Source organism: Micropterus salmoides, unplaced genomic scaffold (assembly GCF_014851395.1).
Source record: "Micropterus salmoides isolate LMB-PRFRI ecotype aquatic unplaced genomic scaffold, ASM1485139v1 Ms_hic_scaffold_14, whole genome shotgun sequence".
Classification (NCBI taxonomy): Eukaryota; Metazoa; Chordata; class Actinopteri; order Centrarchiformes; family Centrarchidae; genus Micropterus; species Micropterus salmoides.
The window spans coordinates 21889188-21904081 of NW_024040485.1; the positions used below are offsets into that span (position 1 = coordinate 21889188).

The following is a 14894-nucleotide window of genomic DNA, read 5'->3' on the forward strand; positions in this document are numbered from 1 at the left end:
CGCCGATCCTGGAAAATGCCAAAACGTCAAGAAACATAAAATTAAATTAAAATGTTTCGTAACAAGTCACACATGTTTAGAAGCGTTAATTAAACCCGTTTACGATGTTATGTCAGCGTTGAACATTTTTTGATAAAGATAAATGATAAGTTATGAAGGTTAACGGTCAGGCGCGACGGGGGCACCCTTCTTTAAATAAAGGGGGTCCTAAAACGAGTTTACGCTAACAAAGCAAAAGCTCTAAAATGTCGGGAGAGGTGTATCTCCTATGGCTCCTCTCGCTCATACAAACGGTGAGTTTATTAACACTGAAAATGAGCAAAATGTCGCCGCCTTACAGAAGCGCTTTATATTTTGCATAAACGGTTAACGAAGCTCTGAGCTGTGACGTTATGTTCATGTTTGTGAGCCGCAGCTTCAAAATGTGCCCAGAGCCTCAAAATGACGTGGCTTATCCTACAAACCTCTTCCCTGATGGGAAACTGAAGGCTCATCTGTGTTTATTTTCTAGCTAACTGAGTTTGTACTGATTACAAACCGATTGGTATGTCGAAATGTATGTTTGGAAAGGCAAAGACAACTGTTAACCAGCACTTCCGGTGTTGTAAATATACTCATGAGTGATACTTTATATACTGCAAAGATTTCAGAGATGTTGGTTATTCCAGTCCCCAGGAGCCTTAATATTAAATACTTTTTTTCCATTTTGGAACATGAAAGAGCACATGGTTATTTTTTGTAAGAGGATAAATAAGATTAGAATTTTGTGGGATGAATAGTGTAAGAAGAAACAATATTTGAAATTAATACTTTGTAATAAAAAATAAACTGGTACCGGTGCAGCTGCCATCTATGTTCAAGAGTAAGCCAATGCAGTTAATTGTACATTATACAGTGGTCTCTATTGGCACCAGCACCTTTTTATTTATTTTTGTTTTTTACAACAGTTCAACGTTCATTCTGTAGCAGCAAAGAGAATTAACACACCTCATCTTGTTAATTAGCATACCTGTTTAACCACATTTCCGACAAGAAAATAATACTGATATTATGTATTAATACATTTAGCAAAAGCTGCACATTTTTGTATTTGATCTGTTATTTTAGACATCAAGTTAAAAAAGGCCAGACATTTGCAGATTAAAACTTAAGAAATATTACAAATCAAATAATAATTTGTTGTTTTTGTTTGTTGAACACACTAAATACTGTTAAGATGTCGCTAAGGGCTTCAGCAAATTGTGACGGGCATGCCATTAGATTCTAATTTATGTAACTCTTTATTTATAAAAAATAAAGAATATAAAAAAATTGTAAATAATGATTTTGCAGTTTTAGCACTACTGTTTTATTAGGACTGCAACTAACGATTATTTTCATTTTCGGTTTAAGCTGTCGATTATTTTCTCTATTAAATGATGAGTTTGGTCTATAAAATGTCAGAAAATGGTGAAAATTGTCAATCAGTGTTTCCCATAGCCCAAGATGACATCCTCAAATGTCTTGTTTTGTCCACAACCCAACGATGGTTTACTGTCATACAGGATTAAAGAAACCAGGACATATTCACATTTAAGAAGCAGTAATCAAATAATTTTTTTTTAAATGACTTGAACAACAATGATTATCTAGATAGTTAGCAATTAATTTAATAGTTGACAATTAATCATTGTAGTTTTGTGTCCTGTAGGTTGATAAAGAGTTGTATACATTTTTTACATTGACACATTGGTTCTACAATACACTTAACTTTTCATTGTACTTTAAAGTAATTCACAGCACTACATAGAAGTCACGTGACATAGTTGTTATCCATGTTTATTTTATTTTTTTAATAAGACACAATCATCCACAATTTCCTAATATCAGTTTTTTAACATAATGTTTTATTTTACCTTAACACCTATGCATGTGAGAAGTTAAGCACGTTTATAAAAACTTGTCCTTTTATTTTTTTCCTCTCTGTTTTCTCCTCCTTCTTCTCTCCAGCTGTCGGCTTATGGTGCCGACCTGTCGTCTGAGGCCTGCAGGGAGCTGGGCTTCTCCAGCAACCTGCTGTGCAGCTCCTGCGACCTGCTCGGGGAGTTCAGCCTCACAAAGCTCCAGCCCGACTGCCGGCAGTGCTGCCAGCAGGAGGCCCAGATGGAAGCACGCAAGGTAAAGCGAACAGCAGAGCTCACAGAGCTGGCAAACAGGAAGTAATTGCCCGTCTGTATTTAGTCACAGTGAGGAGCTTGTTACGAAGACCTTACTAAAGGAGATTCAGTGAGAATAGAGGAAGCGTATCCAACAACAAGGTTAACAAAAGGGCATGCAGCAAAATTATTAAATAACAGGCAGTTAAGCATGATTGAGACTTGACAAATGATGATGCACAACAGATGGTTTGTTAAATGGCTTGATCTATATTCTGTCTTTAGTCATTTAAAGGTTCTGTGTGTATATTTTAGTAGCATCTAGTGGGGAGGGTTGCGAATTGCAACCAGTGGCTCATGGTACATTCACATGCTCCTCGGATGGTCCCATTTCCCAAGTTGTGAAGCCGTTCTTCCGACTTCAGTGTGTGTTCATGTTAAGTCAGAATGTGAAATCAACATGGACGCTACTACAGAGATGTGTTGGATTAGCATTATCAGAGCGTATAAACAACATGCAGGCAGGCACGCAGTACACTCTACATAAACTGCAAACTAACCGTTATAACCATGTTACAGATTACGTGTTTGCAAAATATGTATATGCAATACGTGATTTTACACAAATCAAAGTTCTGTATAGCCTATTTCTTTGTCCCATATATACGCTTTCTTTTTCTTTTTGCTATAAAGATTTAAGGAGGAAAAAATTTCAAAGTCACATGAATGCACCACTCAGCCCTCCCTTTTTTTTTTTATCATAGGAGAAGCTAGGATGGCCGACACGCTCTGTCTTTGCTAAATAATACATGTGGGCCTCCATTTGTCCAAATTTCTCTTTATTTTCTTATAATAAAACAGTCTACTGCTACTAACATTACTTGTTCGTCTTCTTCGTACGTATTCAAGAGCCGTTTGTCCGTTCGGGCTACTGTAGAAACATGGCAGTGCAACATGGCGATGTCCATGTAAGAGGATCCGCCGTGTATGTAGACAGAAATGGTTAATTCTAAGGTAATAAAAAAATAACACTTCATTATATAAGGTCTTTATACACCACTGAAAACATAGTTTGGATATTGCATTTCTGTAAAAAAATATCCTCCTAAATATTACGAACTGGATCTGTAATCAGCTTCACAGAAGACATGCTCCTCAGTGGATAGTAGCAGCACTCAGCGAACCTCCGTGTCAAAATGTGTCGCATTTACTGACAGGATCACATCCCCCAGCATTTGAACTGCAACTAAAACCAACCTAGTATTGGCCTCCCTGTCACTGAGTCTGTTGACGCTGTTTGCAGCTGTGCATCAGATCTGAGCTGCCACCTGCCACACACAAACTCTGTCAGTAGCTGTCTGTCTCAATCTTCCTCTCTGACGTTCAGAGACGAGGCTCCTTAACCCCGACTTGACACTCCCCAGGGGGTCGAAGTGTCAAGTTTTGCCGAGACAACCTCTCGAACCGGTAAGGAGGCGTTTACTGTGCGCTCATTTGCTCTTGTGATTACAGAATACTCAAAAGGAGTCCCTGCTGAGCTCTGACAGATAAACACTGAGTCAAGGGATGGTGGGGAAAAAAACAATGTAATTTTTCTTTGATTAACCAAAGCCCCCAGAGCATGTGTGGTATCCTAGCAGCAGCACCTTGGAAAGGGATAGCTCACACCTCATTACACCTCATGATGATAACTCTTTTTCATACAGACACTTAGAGGAAAGATTACTCCTCTTCATCCTGACGATTTGAGTGAAAATGTCACTTAGAAGAGCAATTGGCTGTCTCCAGCTGCACTCAGAGGGTACCAGTAGAAACGACGGTGTCACTAAGCACATTTTCTCCTCAGACAGCAACAATTATCTGCCTTAAGAATTCTTGCAGTCTCGCATTTGACATCAGTGCCGCGTCATTAAACCTTCTGAGAAATGGCTTATTGCACGGCCTAGTCGATTAGTAAGATTCACTGAGCATGGAGGGCATTTCGGTTGCTCATTTCCAAATGTGTGCTTCTCTGCAGAGCACCCCGTGCCTAGCAGCGCCTCAGCTCTCCTGGGTGCCACTGTACAGTATGTCTCAGTATGTCTCTAAGCAGGAAAACCTTCCAAAGAATCTCTAAGGCCAGTTGATGACAAAAACACGAGAAGCCTTTATTTCTGGGCTTTTAAGCCTTTTGGGATAAGTTTGGTGATATTCTTTATTTTTCTTATTGTCAATAAATCCCATGAAAAGGCAAAAATCAACACTGAACTGAGCCTGCTTACTTACAAGTATTTGCCTGTGTATGCAAAGCCTGATGTATCTTATTCCTCTCCGCCATAGAGCTCCACTGTTGCCCAGAAACTATTAAAACATATCAGTATGAGCCTGAGTGACATGTTTCTTCATTATGATGAACATAGGCAGTGTTGATTATTTTGATTCAATCCCAACATTCAGATGAAGTAAATACCGATTAGCACAGCTGAAAATAGTCCTATTTGAACAGCCTTTGTTAAAAGATATAGTGCCCTCCTGTTTTAGGAAATTATTAATCTGTCTTAAAAAATGTGAAATATTTATTGACCTGTTTTTAAGATTTCAGTAGGAACCGGTGTTGTGGCTGAGGGCCACACACAGGCTGGGGAAGTCAAAAACTAGAGACCGACCAACACAATATTAGTTTAGCTTTCATGTTGAAAATATATATTATTGCCAGCCTTATCCTTTAATGTCAACTAACACCCACCATGTTGTTTTGTGAGTGGGAGGGCTTACAGAATAATAATTTTATGAAGAAGTTTTGAATGATTCAGAATGATGGCCATTTAAGGGACAGAAATAACCTTAAACCTAAATCTTTTTTTAGACATCCTTTGGCATTTATTAAAATCTTCATTAAGTACTTCATTAGGACAAAGTGTGTTGATCATGTTTCATCAGGACCTTTTTTTCTTGTTAACCTTTAGAGTCTTTTTGATTTAATTCTTTTATTGACAGTACTACATCATTTATAAAGAACTTTGAGTACTTAAAAGTAAGATAAAAAGAATACACGGATGGAGTCATTGAAACAATACTTTTCATGCTTGTTCAGGTGATTAGCTAATTAATGTTAAAATACTCCAATGAGTCATCTATAATTTGTTTCCTGTTTTCAACGGAGTCGTGACTACTCTCTAATTCGTGTGGTAAAATAAAAAGCTTGAACATTTTCCAGCACTGCTGTGTTGTTTGCAGAAGGACCGAGGAAGAGGAGAGAGTCTTGGCTTTGCATGCCTAATTTAATTTGCTGTGTGAACCAGCTGAACCGGCCATTTACCACTCTCCTCCCTGAAACGGCAAGCAGAGCATGGTCTTGATAATACTGCTGTGACACTGCAATTTCCTCTTAACTTATTGTATATTGGTGCTGGAGCTTTGATTACACGTGAGCGCTGCACAAACCATCATCCATCAGCCGGGCTCCATATGCACGGGCTTAGTTTAATGACCCCCAAGGAGTCGCCTGGACACATTTATGAATCAGTCTGCCTAAAACAAATTACTCCTCCAGGCCAGGCGTCCTGCCACCAGCAGGGTTGCAGCCCATTCTGTCTCTGTGTGTGAGCATTGATGTGTGTGTGGCGGCGGGGGGGGGGGGGGGGGGGGGGGCGTCTCATGCACTACCTTACATTGTATTTCTTATTTTCAGCTCTATGCTGGGGCCATCCTTGAAGTGTGTGGATGAAAACTGGGGAGGTTCCCTCAAGTCCAAGGTGAGTTCTCTATTGGGACATGATTCTGATATCTTGTTTTGAAATCGAGTAGCATCTCTTCCCTGAAACTGAGCTTTTGCTATGTGTGATTCTGTGTCTTAATCAATGGGTGTGTGTGAAATGGATCCTTTCAATATCACTTTTTCCAGTAGGTGGCTTAAAGGGCTGATTAGAAGTGTTCTATCCTCTGTGTCTTGGGAGTAGACCTCCCATCTCTGCTCAGTGTAACATTTGGTTAATTCCTGGTGTCAGGTTACGTTGATACAGTAATTGCAGCGACACTATGTGGGTAGACGAGCTCTGTCTCTGCCATATGGCTGTCGTTTGTTTACCTCAGCTGTAGCCGTCCTGTCTCCGCCGCCGTTAACGCTGTATTCTCAGGAGGTTTTGCAGTTGTCACTAATTACAGACCTTGGTACTAAAATAGAAAGACTAATTGACTGATTCATTACCCGACATTTGTCACACCGGTGTTTTATCTCCTCAGCTTTTGTCAGGAGTGAAAAGCCGAAGATGTTCAAGGGTCTTCAGGTCAAGGTAGGGGTGACTAATAGTTTTGTTGAAAAATGTGATTTCAAAATCAGATCCTTCTCAAACATTTCTCTGAATATTTTTCATTTGTACTGAGGGAGAACCTGCTTTCCTAACACCCCCTCTCCCTCTTTTCTCTCCTATGCTGCAGTACGTGAGAGGCTCAGATCCTGTACTAAAGCTTTTGGACGATAACGGGAACATCGCTGAAGAACTCAGCATCCTCAAGTGGAACACAGACAGCGTGGAGGAGTTCCTGAGTGAGAAATTAGACCGGATATAGACAAGAGAATCCAACTTTTTTTTTTTTTTTTTGGGTTACAGGGTCTGTTCACCTAAATTATTAGTATCCATGCAGATTCTCTGTTTAATGTGCCAAGGTTAAGAGATATTTGTCTCTGAAATTTCTTAGTCCATCTTCAGGTAAATGGAGCTTTATTTTTGGCGCACTCAAACCACCTTTACAATGTTCAACAGCTCAGCTTTATTTTTGTAGCTGTAAATTGAAATTTTCAGTGTTTTTAGCAAAAATACACTGCGAAAGAAATCTCTTGAGACTTGTCTTGTAAAACTTTGTCAAATTAAACCAAAACTATCTGCATAGCTAGAGACTACAAGGGACAAGTGAGAATGTTTTTTTGTTTGTTTTTGTAGTTCGGGTGAACTGGCCCTTTTTAGTTATTTACCAATTTGTACACAACTCAGCCCCCCTCTGTCTGCCTGAAATTCTTGTATTTTTTTTTTTATAGCGCTCAATATCATGACTGGATTTGTTGTAAGAATAAATCCCAGTTGCTCTTCAAATGCAGGTGTCTTTGTTGAAGCATACGTTAGTGAAGACCTTGCAGTAAACCAGTGTTGGGATGTGAGGTCTGATGTGTATTTGTGTTTATCAGCATCTTCTGCTTCGAAGAGCAACTGGATTTATTTTGGATGCTTGTTTTTGAGCAAGTGACTGTTAAAATATGCAACAATAAACAAAGTCTCTGATGGATTTTCTCTCAATAGCACTTTTTTTTAACAAAGGCTGTTCAAAAAGGACTATTTTTTTAACATTAGCATTATTTTATAGTGGAAAATATAAGCGTATGATGACACAATCATCTTTTTTAGTCTAGTACAGGAAACTGCTTTCCTCTATAGGTGCTTCTGCCTCAGACTGATTTAGAACCAAAGAGATGGATTTGATGACATCTAGTGGTCTGAAACAGCATTTCAAGTCAGTGCTGTCACAGGTGGGAATCATGCCTGCAGGTAGACAAAATAAGTTACAAAACATTACATTCATTCATTCAGCTGACACTTTTTATCCCAAGCAACTTACAATTGCTATAAATGTAAGAGATCACAGCCTCTGGAGCAACTAGGTGTTAAGTGTCTTGCTCATGGACTCATTAGTAGATGTGTCATTGTGGGAACTGAACCCAGGTCACTAAACACTTCACATGTGGTTTGAAATTTTAATTTAGCCCCAAATTGCAAGTTTTATCGCCAGAACTAGCCCTATAATATTTCTTTAGAACGTATATATTATGCCAATATCTATATTTGTGAGTAAAAAGCTTTTTTGACCATTCAGAATGTTTTCCCTAAATATTTCTTTATGTCCAGCCCTTTTAATATTTCCACACCGTATTCAATACCTAATTACGTTTACCTCTGGACAGTAAATTTGGCACTGTATTTCCTCATTATTCTCTGAATGGGAAGAGGAACCATAAAACGATCTGATTGCCTTTTTCCACCACAGGGCGATGTAGCATGAAGGTGCTGGATAGATTACAAACATCATGTGTATATTGTATCGCCTTAAGAGACACAGTTTTTCATACAGCTGTCTGTCTGGACAATCAAGAAGGAGGAGTGTAACTTCTGGTTTTACTTTTTATGCACTTCTTTCCAAGGAAAAGTGCTGTTGGCAGTTGTAATAACCGCAGATCCTTACTGCAAGTTGGATACAGTAGCTATACTCAAACCAAGGGCATTGATAAATTATTACATCTTCCTTGAAATGCCTTTACTCATACAATAATAATGATAATAATAAACACATTCCACAAATCAACATTTTATTCACATAAAAATAAAGTGAATTACCAAAACTCAAGTAAAAAAAAAACTTACAGCATCTGAGCATTTATAAATATCTAGTAACCACTGAGATGTGAATATGAAACTAAATATCGTGCTGTCTCATTACACCTGTTGGACTGGTGTTAGGATGTAAGATATTATTGACTTCTATTATAAGATAATAAAGACGTAGTATTGTAATGCGTATATGAGGCAACTGGGAGAAAAAAAAGCATGCTGCATGTGAAAAGCTATAAGCACACGCCTTAGCAAACACAAATCATATCAGCGCTTCAGTTGGGATTGAAGTTACACATAATTCTGGTCCTTCTTGGCGCCCTCTGAATGGTGATCACTCAGATCGGTTTTGGTGCGGGTCTGAGGTTTGTAAACAACCCCCGGGTAACTGAAAAGAAAAAGTCACAGCAGACAAAAAGTTGTATTTTATATTGTAGGCATTTTCTCATCATTTGCTGTCACTAGAAATCTGTTAGGGGACTCACCTTGGTTTTTCATCTTTCACCAATTCCTTGAAAGCCAGTGATTTCAGGATGCCGCCAATAATCAGGACGCCCCCTCCGATCCAGCCTACAAACAGAGCAGGGCCAAATGTGTATCTGTGAAGACAAACAATGCAATTCAGCCAAACAAAACCTAATGCAGGTCCAGCATGCGGGTAATGTAGGAGAATATAAAAATGCAAACAAAATAATAAACGTTATATCCTACGTGGGCATTCCCCCCATTCCTCCTCCCATTCCTCCCATTCCTCCTCCCATTCCTCCCATTCCTCCTCCCATTCCTCCCAGCATGTTTCCTCCATAATTGGTGGACATCCTGAAACTGGCCACAATCTGACTGGCGTAGATAGAAGCTCCTGCAATGCCACACACACCTGAGAGAAGGGTATAAAGAGAGACATAGACAGGTACTCTGTGATTTGCTTACTTCATAGAGACACTGTTAATATATGCAACGCTGTGAGAACAAAAAGAATCAGCTATGTCAACATTTATGGAGAAAAGTTTCACATTGGTGATATCTGTGCTGGGTCTCTCACAAAGGAACTTCCTGTTAGGTATACTCATATTTTGGTTATTTCTAACCATACCTGCGGTGATGAACATGATGCCAGCAGTGAGGCTCATCTTGGCCTTGGTGGTGTCTTCCATGCTGATCATAGAGATGCAGGTCAGGGAGAAAACTGATATCACCGCCCCCAGGACACTCAGCACCACGCCCACTATCATCAGGGCTCGCACAGCCTGGAAGCTACCTATTGGACAGAAAGCATGTCAACAGAGACATATTATACTGAGTCTGTTTTTTGCTAAAATGACTGATTAGTTCATTGTGTCTTACTCTATCAAAAGGCTCCAATCAGCCTAGATTGCATAAAAACCTACATCACAAGTGACATAAATCACGTGTCTGACAATAAGACTTTTATTTTGCCTTTTGACCTCATATTGCAAGACTTCAATCCTCTTCATCTTCCAAAGATGATGTTAACAGACGTTTTTAATCTTATTATGCGACCTGTATACTCCTACAGTAGGTGTGCAGTAGGAACCTGCCCTTTGCTTGTTGTTTGTTCTGTTTCTGATAACTGTGTTGACTAAGTGTTGGCCTGGCTGTCCATTATAGTGACCAGAATGCACTGGTGCTATGTGCAAATACTGATAGGAATGGGCTCGATGCAGGAACAGAAGTTTGCATGAGGACGGCAGGAACTAAGAGCAAAAATAATAATCATTTACACAAAAAGTTATTCCAAGGAGAAGATTTTTCATTTCCCTTACTTCCCTTATATATAAATAATCTTGATTTATTCCGTCAACGAGAAAAAGTTCAGTAGTTTAATTTTACCTTCACAATTTTCCCTTAAATTGTAAAAGAATATAAGTTTCTGGGTATAAAAGCATCTTAAAGCTCCAGTTATGCTGTGGAACGAATAAATATGTCATATTATCCCCATTTTTAGAATTAATATCGTTCTAGCAGGTCTCAAGAGGTAAAACTAATAAGCACATGCCTCTCATTTAATTATCCTTTAATTTCACATTTGTGGCGTGAAAGAGACGCAGAGAGAGAAGAGCTGACCTATGTGTCGCATGTCATCATGGATCCCATGCAACCAAATGAGACTCATCTCAGCACCATAAAAACCTCCTGCCTTGTCTTTTGAGAAGAACGCTTGGATCTCGACAAGAACTTTCTCGTAACCCACTTTAGTTAGAACTTCCTTAAACTTTGCTACTCGCTTCATCATTGGTCCTGTGATCAGAGAAAGCTCAGCAAACATCTAACAATATCTCTTTAAAAAGTAGACATGGGAGAGTCCAGGCTCTTTTAATTTCCTCAAAACTCATGAGGCTGCGACCGTGACAGTGAAGGTGACTAATTCTGGACACGAGGACAGCAATAAACTAAACGTTATTTAGGTTATTTAGATGCCAGTCACTGGAGAAGCTCTGCACATTAAAATATAAGAGAGTCTTGTCCTACCCGAGAAGCCCAGGATGCCATAGAGCGGGCGGCACTCGGTGAATCCTGAGGAAGCGGTCTCACAGTCCTGCCACAGACCCTTGTAGGTGTAAACAGAGGTCACCACGTCCCCCTGCCTGTCCTTGACACTCCAGTTGTTCATGGCAGTAGCTGCAATGAGGGCTGCTGCACCGAGCAAGCCCAAGATGAATCCACCATTCTGCAGAACTGAAGGCGCCATTATTGTTTCCTCCTTCAGAAGTTAGAAAATATACCTGGGAGGCACAGCGTGTATATGTGCAGGATGGTTTGTGCCCAGTTTAAACAGATAAAGAACCTAAAACTTAAAGTACAGCTGCATATGTAAATGAAGTAAAGGTGCCAAAGCTGAACAGGTGTGTGGTGTGCGGGCAGAGAATGAAAATGGGCACTTTGTAGTGATGGTGGCGTTGGGTGGAGGCGGTTGGGTTTCACCCAGTGGGTGATACAGGGTTGGGCTAGCTTGTGTTCAGAGGTGTGGACACAGTGGTGATAGGAGCACCTGGCACCTAAACGAGGACTAACTGTTTAAATGTAAATACAAGGAACTGAATCACTGACTCCACAGGGCTTTCGGTAAATTGCCAACAGTTGGTCAGTGAGTAAATTAAGCAGTCGTTTGCTATGCCAACACACTCATGCAGCACTGCAGAAAGACAAACATACAAATACACAAAGATGAGGCAGAAATGAGTGTGTCACTGCGCAATGGACCAACAGAAAGTAAGTAAGACAAACACAGAAAAAAATAACACACTTGATGAGGATTTCTCAATTATGACATGGTCTTGCACAGAACGTAAAAGTTCATATTAGGCGTGAAGGTGTTACCTTTAAAAGCCAAACCAGTCATGTTTACCAGTCATGTTTACCAGTCATGTTTACTGGTTCCCCTTTTTGACATCCACACGGAGGCCAGAGGTCAAGCTCAGCTGAGCTGCATCTGGACCTTTGCGTTGATTAAGATTTGGTGTTTTGCTCAAAGACATAAAAGCAAGATGAAATCTCAGCAGCAGGGGGACTTAAAACCTTCATCCTGATAACTTTCTCTTTTCTTGAGCTGTCCATCAGGGTGTCAAGAGAAATCCCTCTGACAGGAGCGTCCAGGTAGCAAAAGGTCATGCCCAAGTCTAGCCGAGGACATTTCTTTCATTTCTACTGTCAAAAGACCAATGTACCCCTAAAATACCCAGTCCACTATCCAAATATACTGTAGCCCTGTTTTAAGTTTGATAGACACAGAGACTGAAACTCAGTGGTTTCAGTGAGAGGACTCATTCCCGCTTACTAACTTTGAAACAAACAGTATCTCATACGATTTTCATGATTCAGTTTTTGACCTTATCACTTTGTCAACAACTGGGGAGGGTAGAAGTTTCTATTCTTCTCTTCTCTTAAACCTGTCTCGCTCCCTCTCCCAAACACGCACATGGACAACACACAACAGGACTCATACAGTAGTCGCCCAACATGATGGGACTAGAAAATGTCATTTTGTTATGTTTGTCAGTTCAGTGGACTTCTGTGTTTTGCATTACATTAAAATCTGTTTGTCTTTGGTGTATGTCTTTGTTGAGCACCTTATCAGGAGGTTAAAAGTCAGCTTGTTTAAATAAGATGGTAGTCAGGAACATGAATACATACTGCTTTGATAGCAAACTTCCCCCAGTTATTATGACAACTGATGTCTGACATGAGGTAGCTTCTAACAAAAAACATTTAGAAATAGGCTAGCACATCGATTATCAGCAGATATTTATTTTTAAAATTAATTAAAATTTGTCGGGATATGGATAATGAAAAATATAAACTATAATATGAATAAAATGATTCAGCTTCACACCAACATTGTTCACTAAATTGCAACTGACCCACAAACTGATGTAGCTGCTTATATAAAATGTTGAACCATTCTTTATTCAATTATTTTGAAAACAACTGACAGAACAACAACAAAAAAATTATAAGACATTGCTTTATAAAAAATTTTATTATTTCCAATTCAAAATAAGAAACAGGCCTACATACTGAGATAGATATACTGACGGACAAATAGGTGTTACTGTCCAAATGTAAGAATCAATTGTGAAAATTTAGACTTAATGCGTTTTTTGGGCCTGGGTGAACAAACAAGTCAAAAACAGCTCTTGCAGGCTTCTCCACAAGATCCACTAGAGCTTTTGATTATCTGACTGAAGTTGATGACGTTATGCGTGGGCTTCTTGTATTTTTATTTTGATCTGCTTAAAATTTATGTTTTTGTCAAAAGAGTAACAAAAGTGCATCCTCAGAATGTGCCCCAAATTTTTACTCTACATTTACATGGAATAACGAGTAATACCTGTAGTGTGTCATTGGAGCTCAGTAGGTAAACAGCTACTTATGCGCATTTTAAATGTATTTAATAACTATGGAAATACTAGCCTGTAATATTCAGAATTACTGTGATAGTCGTCGAATGAAAACATGTTTTGTAGCCCAGTTATTTTTCTTTACTACATGGGGAGGTCCTGTGCGCAAACTTTTCCCGTTATGTCTTCAAGTGTATCCAGTCCGTCACACGCTGGAGCTGGGTGAAGTGTACGCGTCCATGCCGTTCTTGGTCATCCCTCCAGGGAAGAGAATATAGGCAACCTGAGGCTGTAAACTGGCAGCAGACCAGGCGCTACAGTTACACGGCACCACGTATCCCGGGCTGGAGGGCGACGGGTGGGTGTGGGTGTGCTGTCCGGGGCAAGCCAGACCCCCGATCCCTCCAGTCTGGTATCCAAACGTGTGCGCGCTGAATGGCAGAGCGCCGGCGGCCAAAGTGTGCGGTATCTCCGCCATCCGCTGGACAGCTCCGGTGCTGAACTGCGCCACCGGCTCCAGCAGCGAGAAGGACGAGGATGAGGAGGGTGCGAGGAGAGCTCTAGCTTTATCCCCGGGGACAAGAAAGGAGTCCATGGAAAATCCCTTCAAGTGTTCCGCTGCCTCCCCGAGTAAAGACGGCAGTGGGAAAACGAAACGGTCCCTCTTTAGGAGACTCTTGGGTTTGCGCCGGGGTCTGTACTTGTAGTCCGGGTGCTCCTTCATATGCTGAGCCCGCAGCCTCTTGGCCTCGTCGATGTACGGGCGTTTCTCGGAGTCAGAGAGCAGCTTCCACTCCGCGCCGAGTCTCTTGCTGATTTCAGAGTTGTGCATCTTTGGGTTTTCCTGGGCCATTTTTCTCCTCTGGCCTCTGGACCACACCATGAACGCATTCATGGGTCTTTTGATGTGATCTAAAGGTTTTGCCATGTCAGAAACTGACACATCAATTAAAAAATACGCCGGTCCTGCTTTAAATTAAGTCACATCTCCGAGAAGCTCATGCTCCTCTCGTACGTAAAAGGAAAGGTGGTGAAGAAGTCTCAAAGATAGAATCAGTTAAGAAATATTTTCTCTGTGTCTTTGGTACGAAAATACTAGAAACCGTAATTCCAAATTGACTGAAGCATTTGCACAAAGTGGAACGGAAGTGTACATAAAGCGCAAAGCCTGGGCGCATGAATGGGAGTCACAGAGGACCAAGTTGGAAGCTTGTTATGGATGATGCTGGGCATGTCAACCACTCATCACCACACCAGTGTCATGGCGGGCCAAGCCAATGGGAATGAGAGAGAACACTGTAATCCCCTCACAAAAAGTGACAGTAAACAACAATTCTCAGGGACTCCCTCCTCTTCTACAGTTTAGTCTCTCTGAATGTCTACAGAGAAAAGTGCAGGCAGGCTGGAAACCAGTGAAGAAAGTCCTCTGCTGCACAACAACAGCAGAAAACTAGAAATGACCAGGTTTTGTACTCAGTAGGGAAGTAAAAGTTATTTTGCACTGCAGTTCCTTGTTGTCATATAATGACTATAGCTTAGAAAGC

The 14894-nt window shown here is 40.4% G+C and overlaps 3 protein-coding genes across 3 annotated transcripts; 1 reads left to right on the top strand and 2 right to left on the bottom strand.

The window, feature by feature from the left end:
- The first annotated feature begins 175 nt into the window (after positions 1-175).
- Positions 176-7394, top strand: selenof (selenoprotein F). Its single transcript, XM_038718375.1, has 5 exons — positions 176-293; positions 1990-2157; positions 5806-5869; positions 6357-6406; positions 6552-7394. Exons 1-5 carry the CDS (start codon positions 246-248, stop codon positions 6681-6683), a joined length of 462 nt encoding a protein of 153 aa, XP_038574303.1. The 5' UTR covers positions 176-245; the 3' UTR covers positions 6684-7394.
- A 1062-nt stretch (positions 7395-8456) lies between these two features.
- Positions 8457-11431, bottom strand: cldn18 (claudin 18). Its single transcript, XM_038718376.1, has 5 exons — positions 10982-11431; positions 9585-9749; positions 9203-9368; positions 8977-9090; positions 8457-8879 (listed from the first exon to the last, which is right to left on the bottom strand). The coding sequence occupies exons 1-5, from the start codon at positions 11199-11201 to the stop codon at positions 8783-8785; spliced, it is 762 nt and encodes a 253-aa protein (XP_038574304.1). The 5' UTR covers positions 11202-11431; the 3' UTR covers positions 8457-8782.
- Positions 11432-12954: 1523 nt separating this feature from the next.
- On the bottom strand, positions 12955-14638 carry LOC119902286 (transcription factor Sox-14). The gene has a single exon (XM_038718378.1). The coding sequence runs from the start codon at positions 14276-14278 to the stop codon at positions 13556-13558; it is 723 nt and encodes a 240-aa protein (XP_038574306.1). The 5' UTR covers positions 14279-14638; the 3' UTR covers positions 12955-13555.
- Between the last annotated feature and the right edge of the window lie 256 nt (positions 14639-14894).

What these genes read in the sequence shown, in the direction of transcription:
- cldn18 (XM_038718376.1), bottom strand. Translation starts at nt 11,201, where the DNA reads ATGGCGCCTTCAGTTCTGCAGAATGGTGGATTCATCTTGGGCTTGCTC. An exon ending in CATCATGTTCATCACCGCAG is followed by an intron (nt 9,369 to 9,584) that starts GTATGGTTAGAA and finishes CCCTTCTCTCAG; the next exon opens with GTGTGTGTGGCATTGCAGGA. An exon ending in GGAATGGGGGGAATGCCCAC is followed by an intron (nt 9,091 to 9,202) that starts GTAGGATATAAC and finishes TTGTCTTCACAG; the next exon opens with ATACACATTTGGCCCTGCTC.
- LOC119902286 (XM_038718378.1), bottom strand. Translation starts at nt 14,278, where the DNA reads ATGGCAAAACCTTTAGATCACATCAAAAGACCCATGAATGCGTTCATG.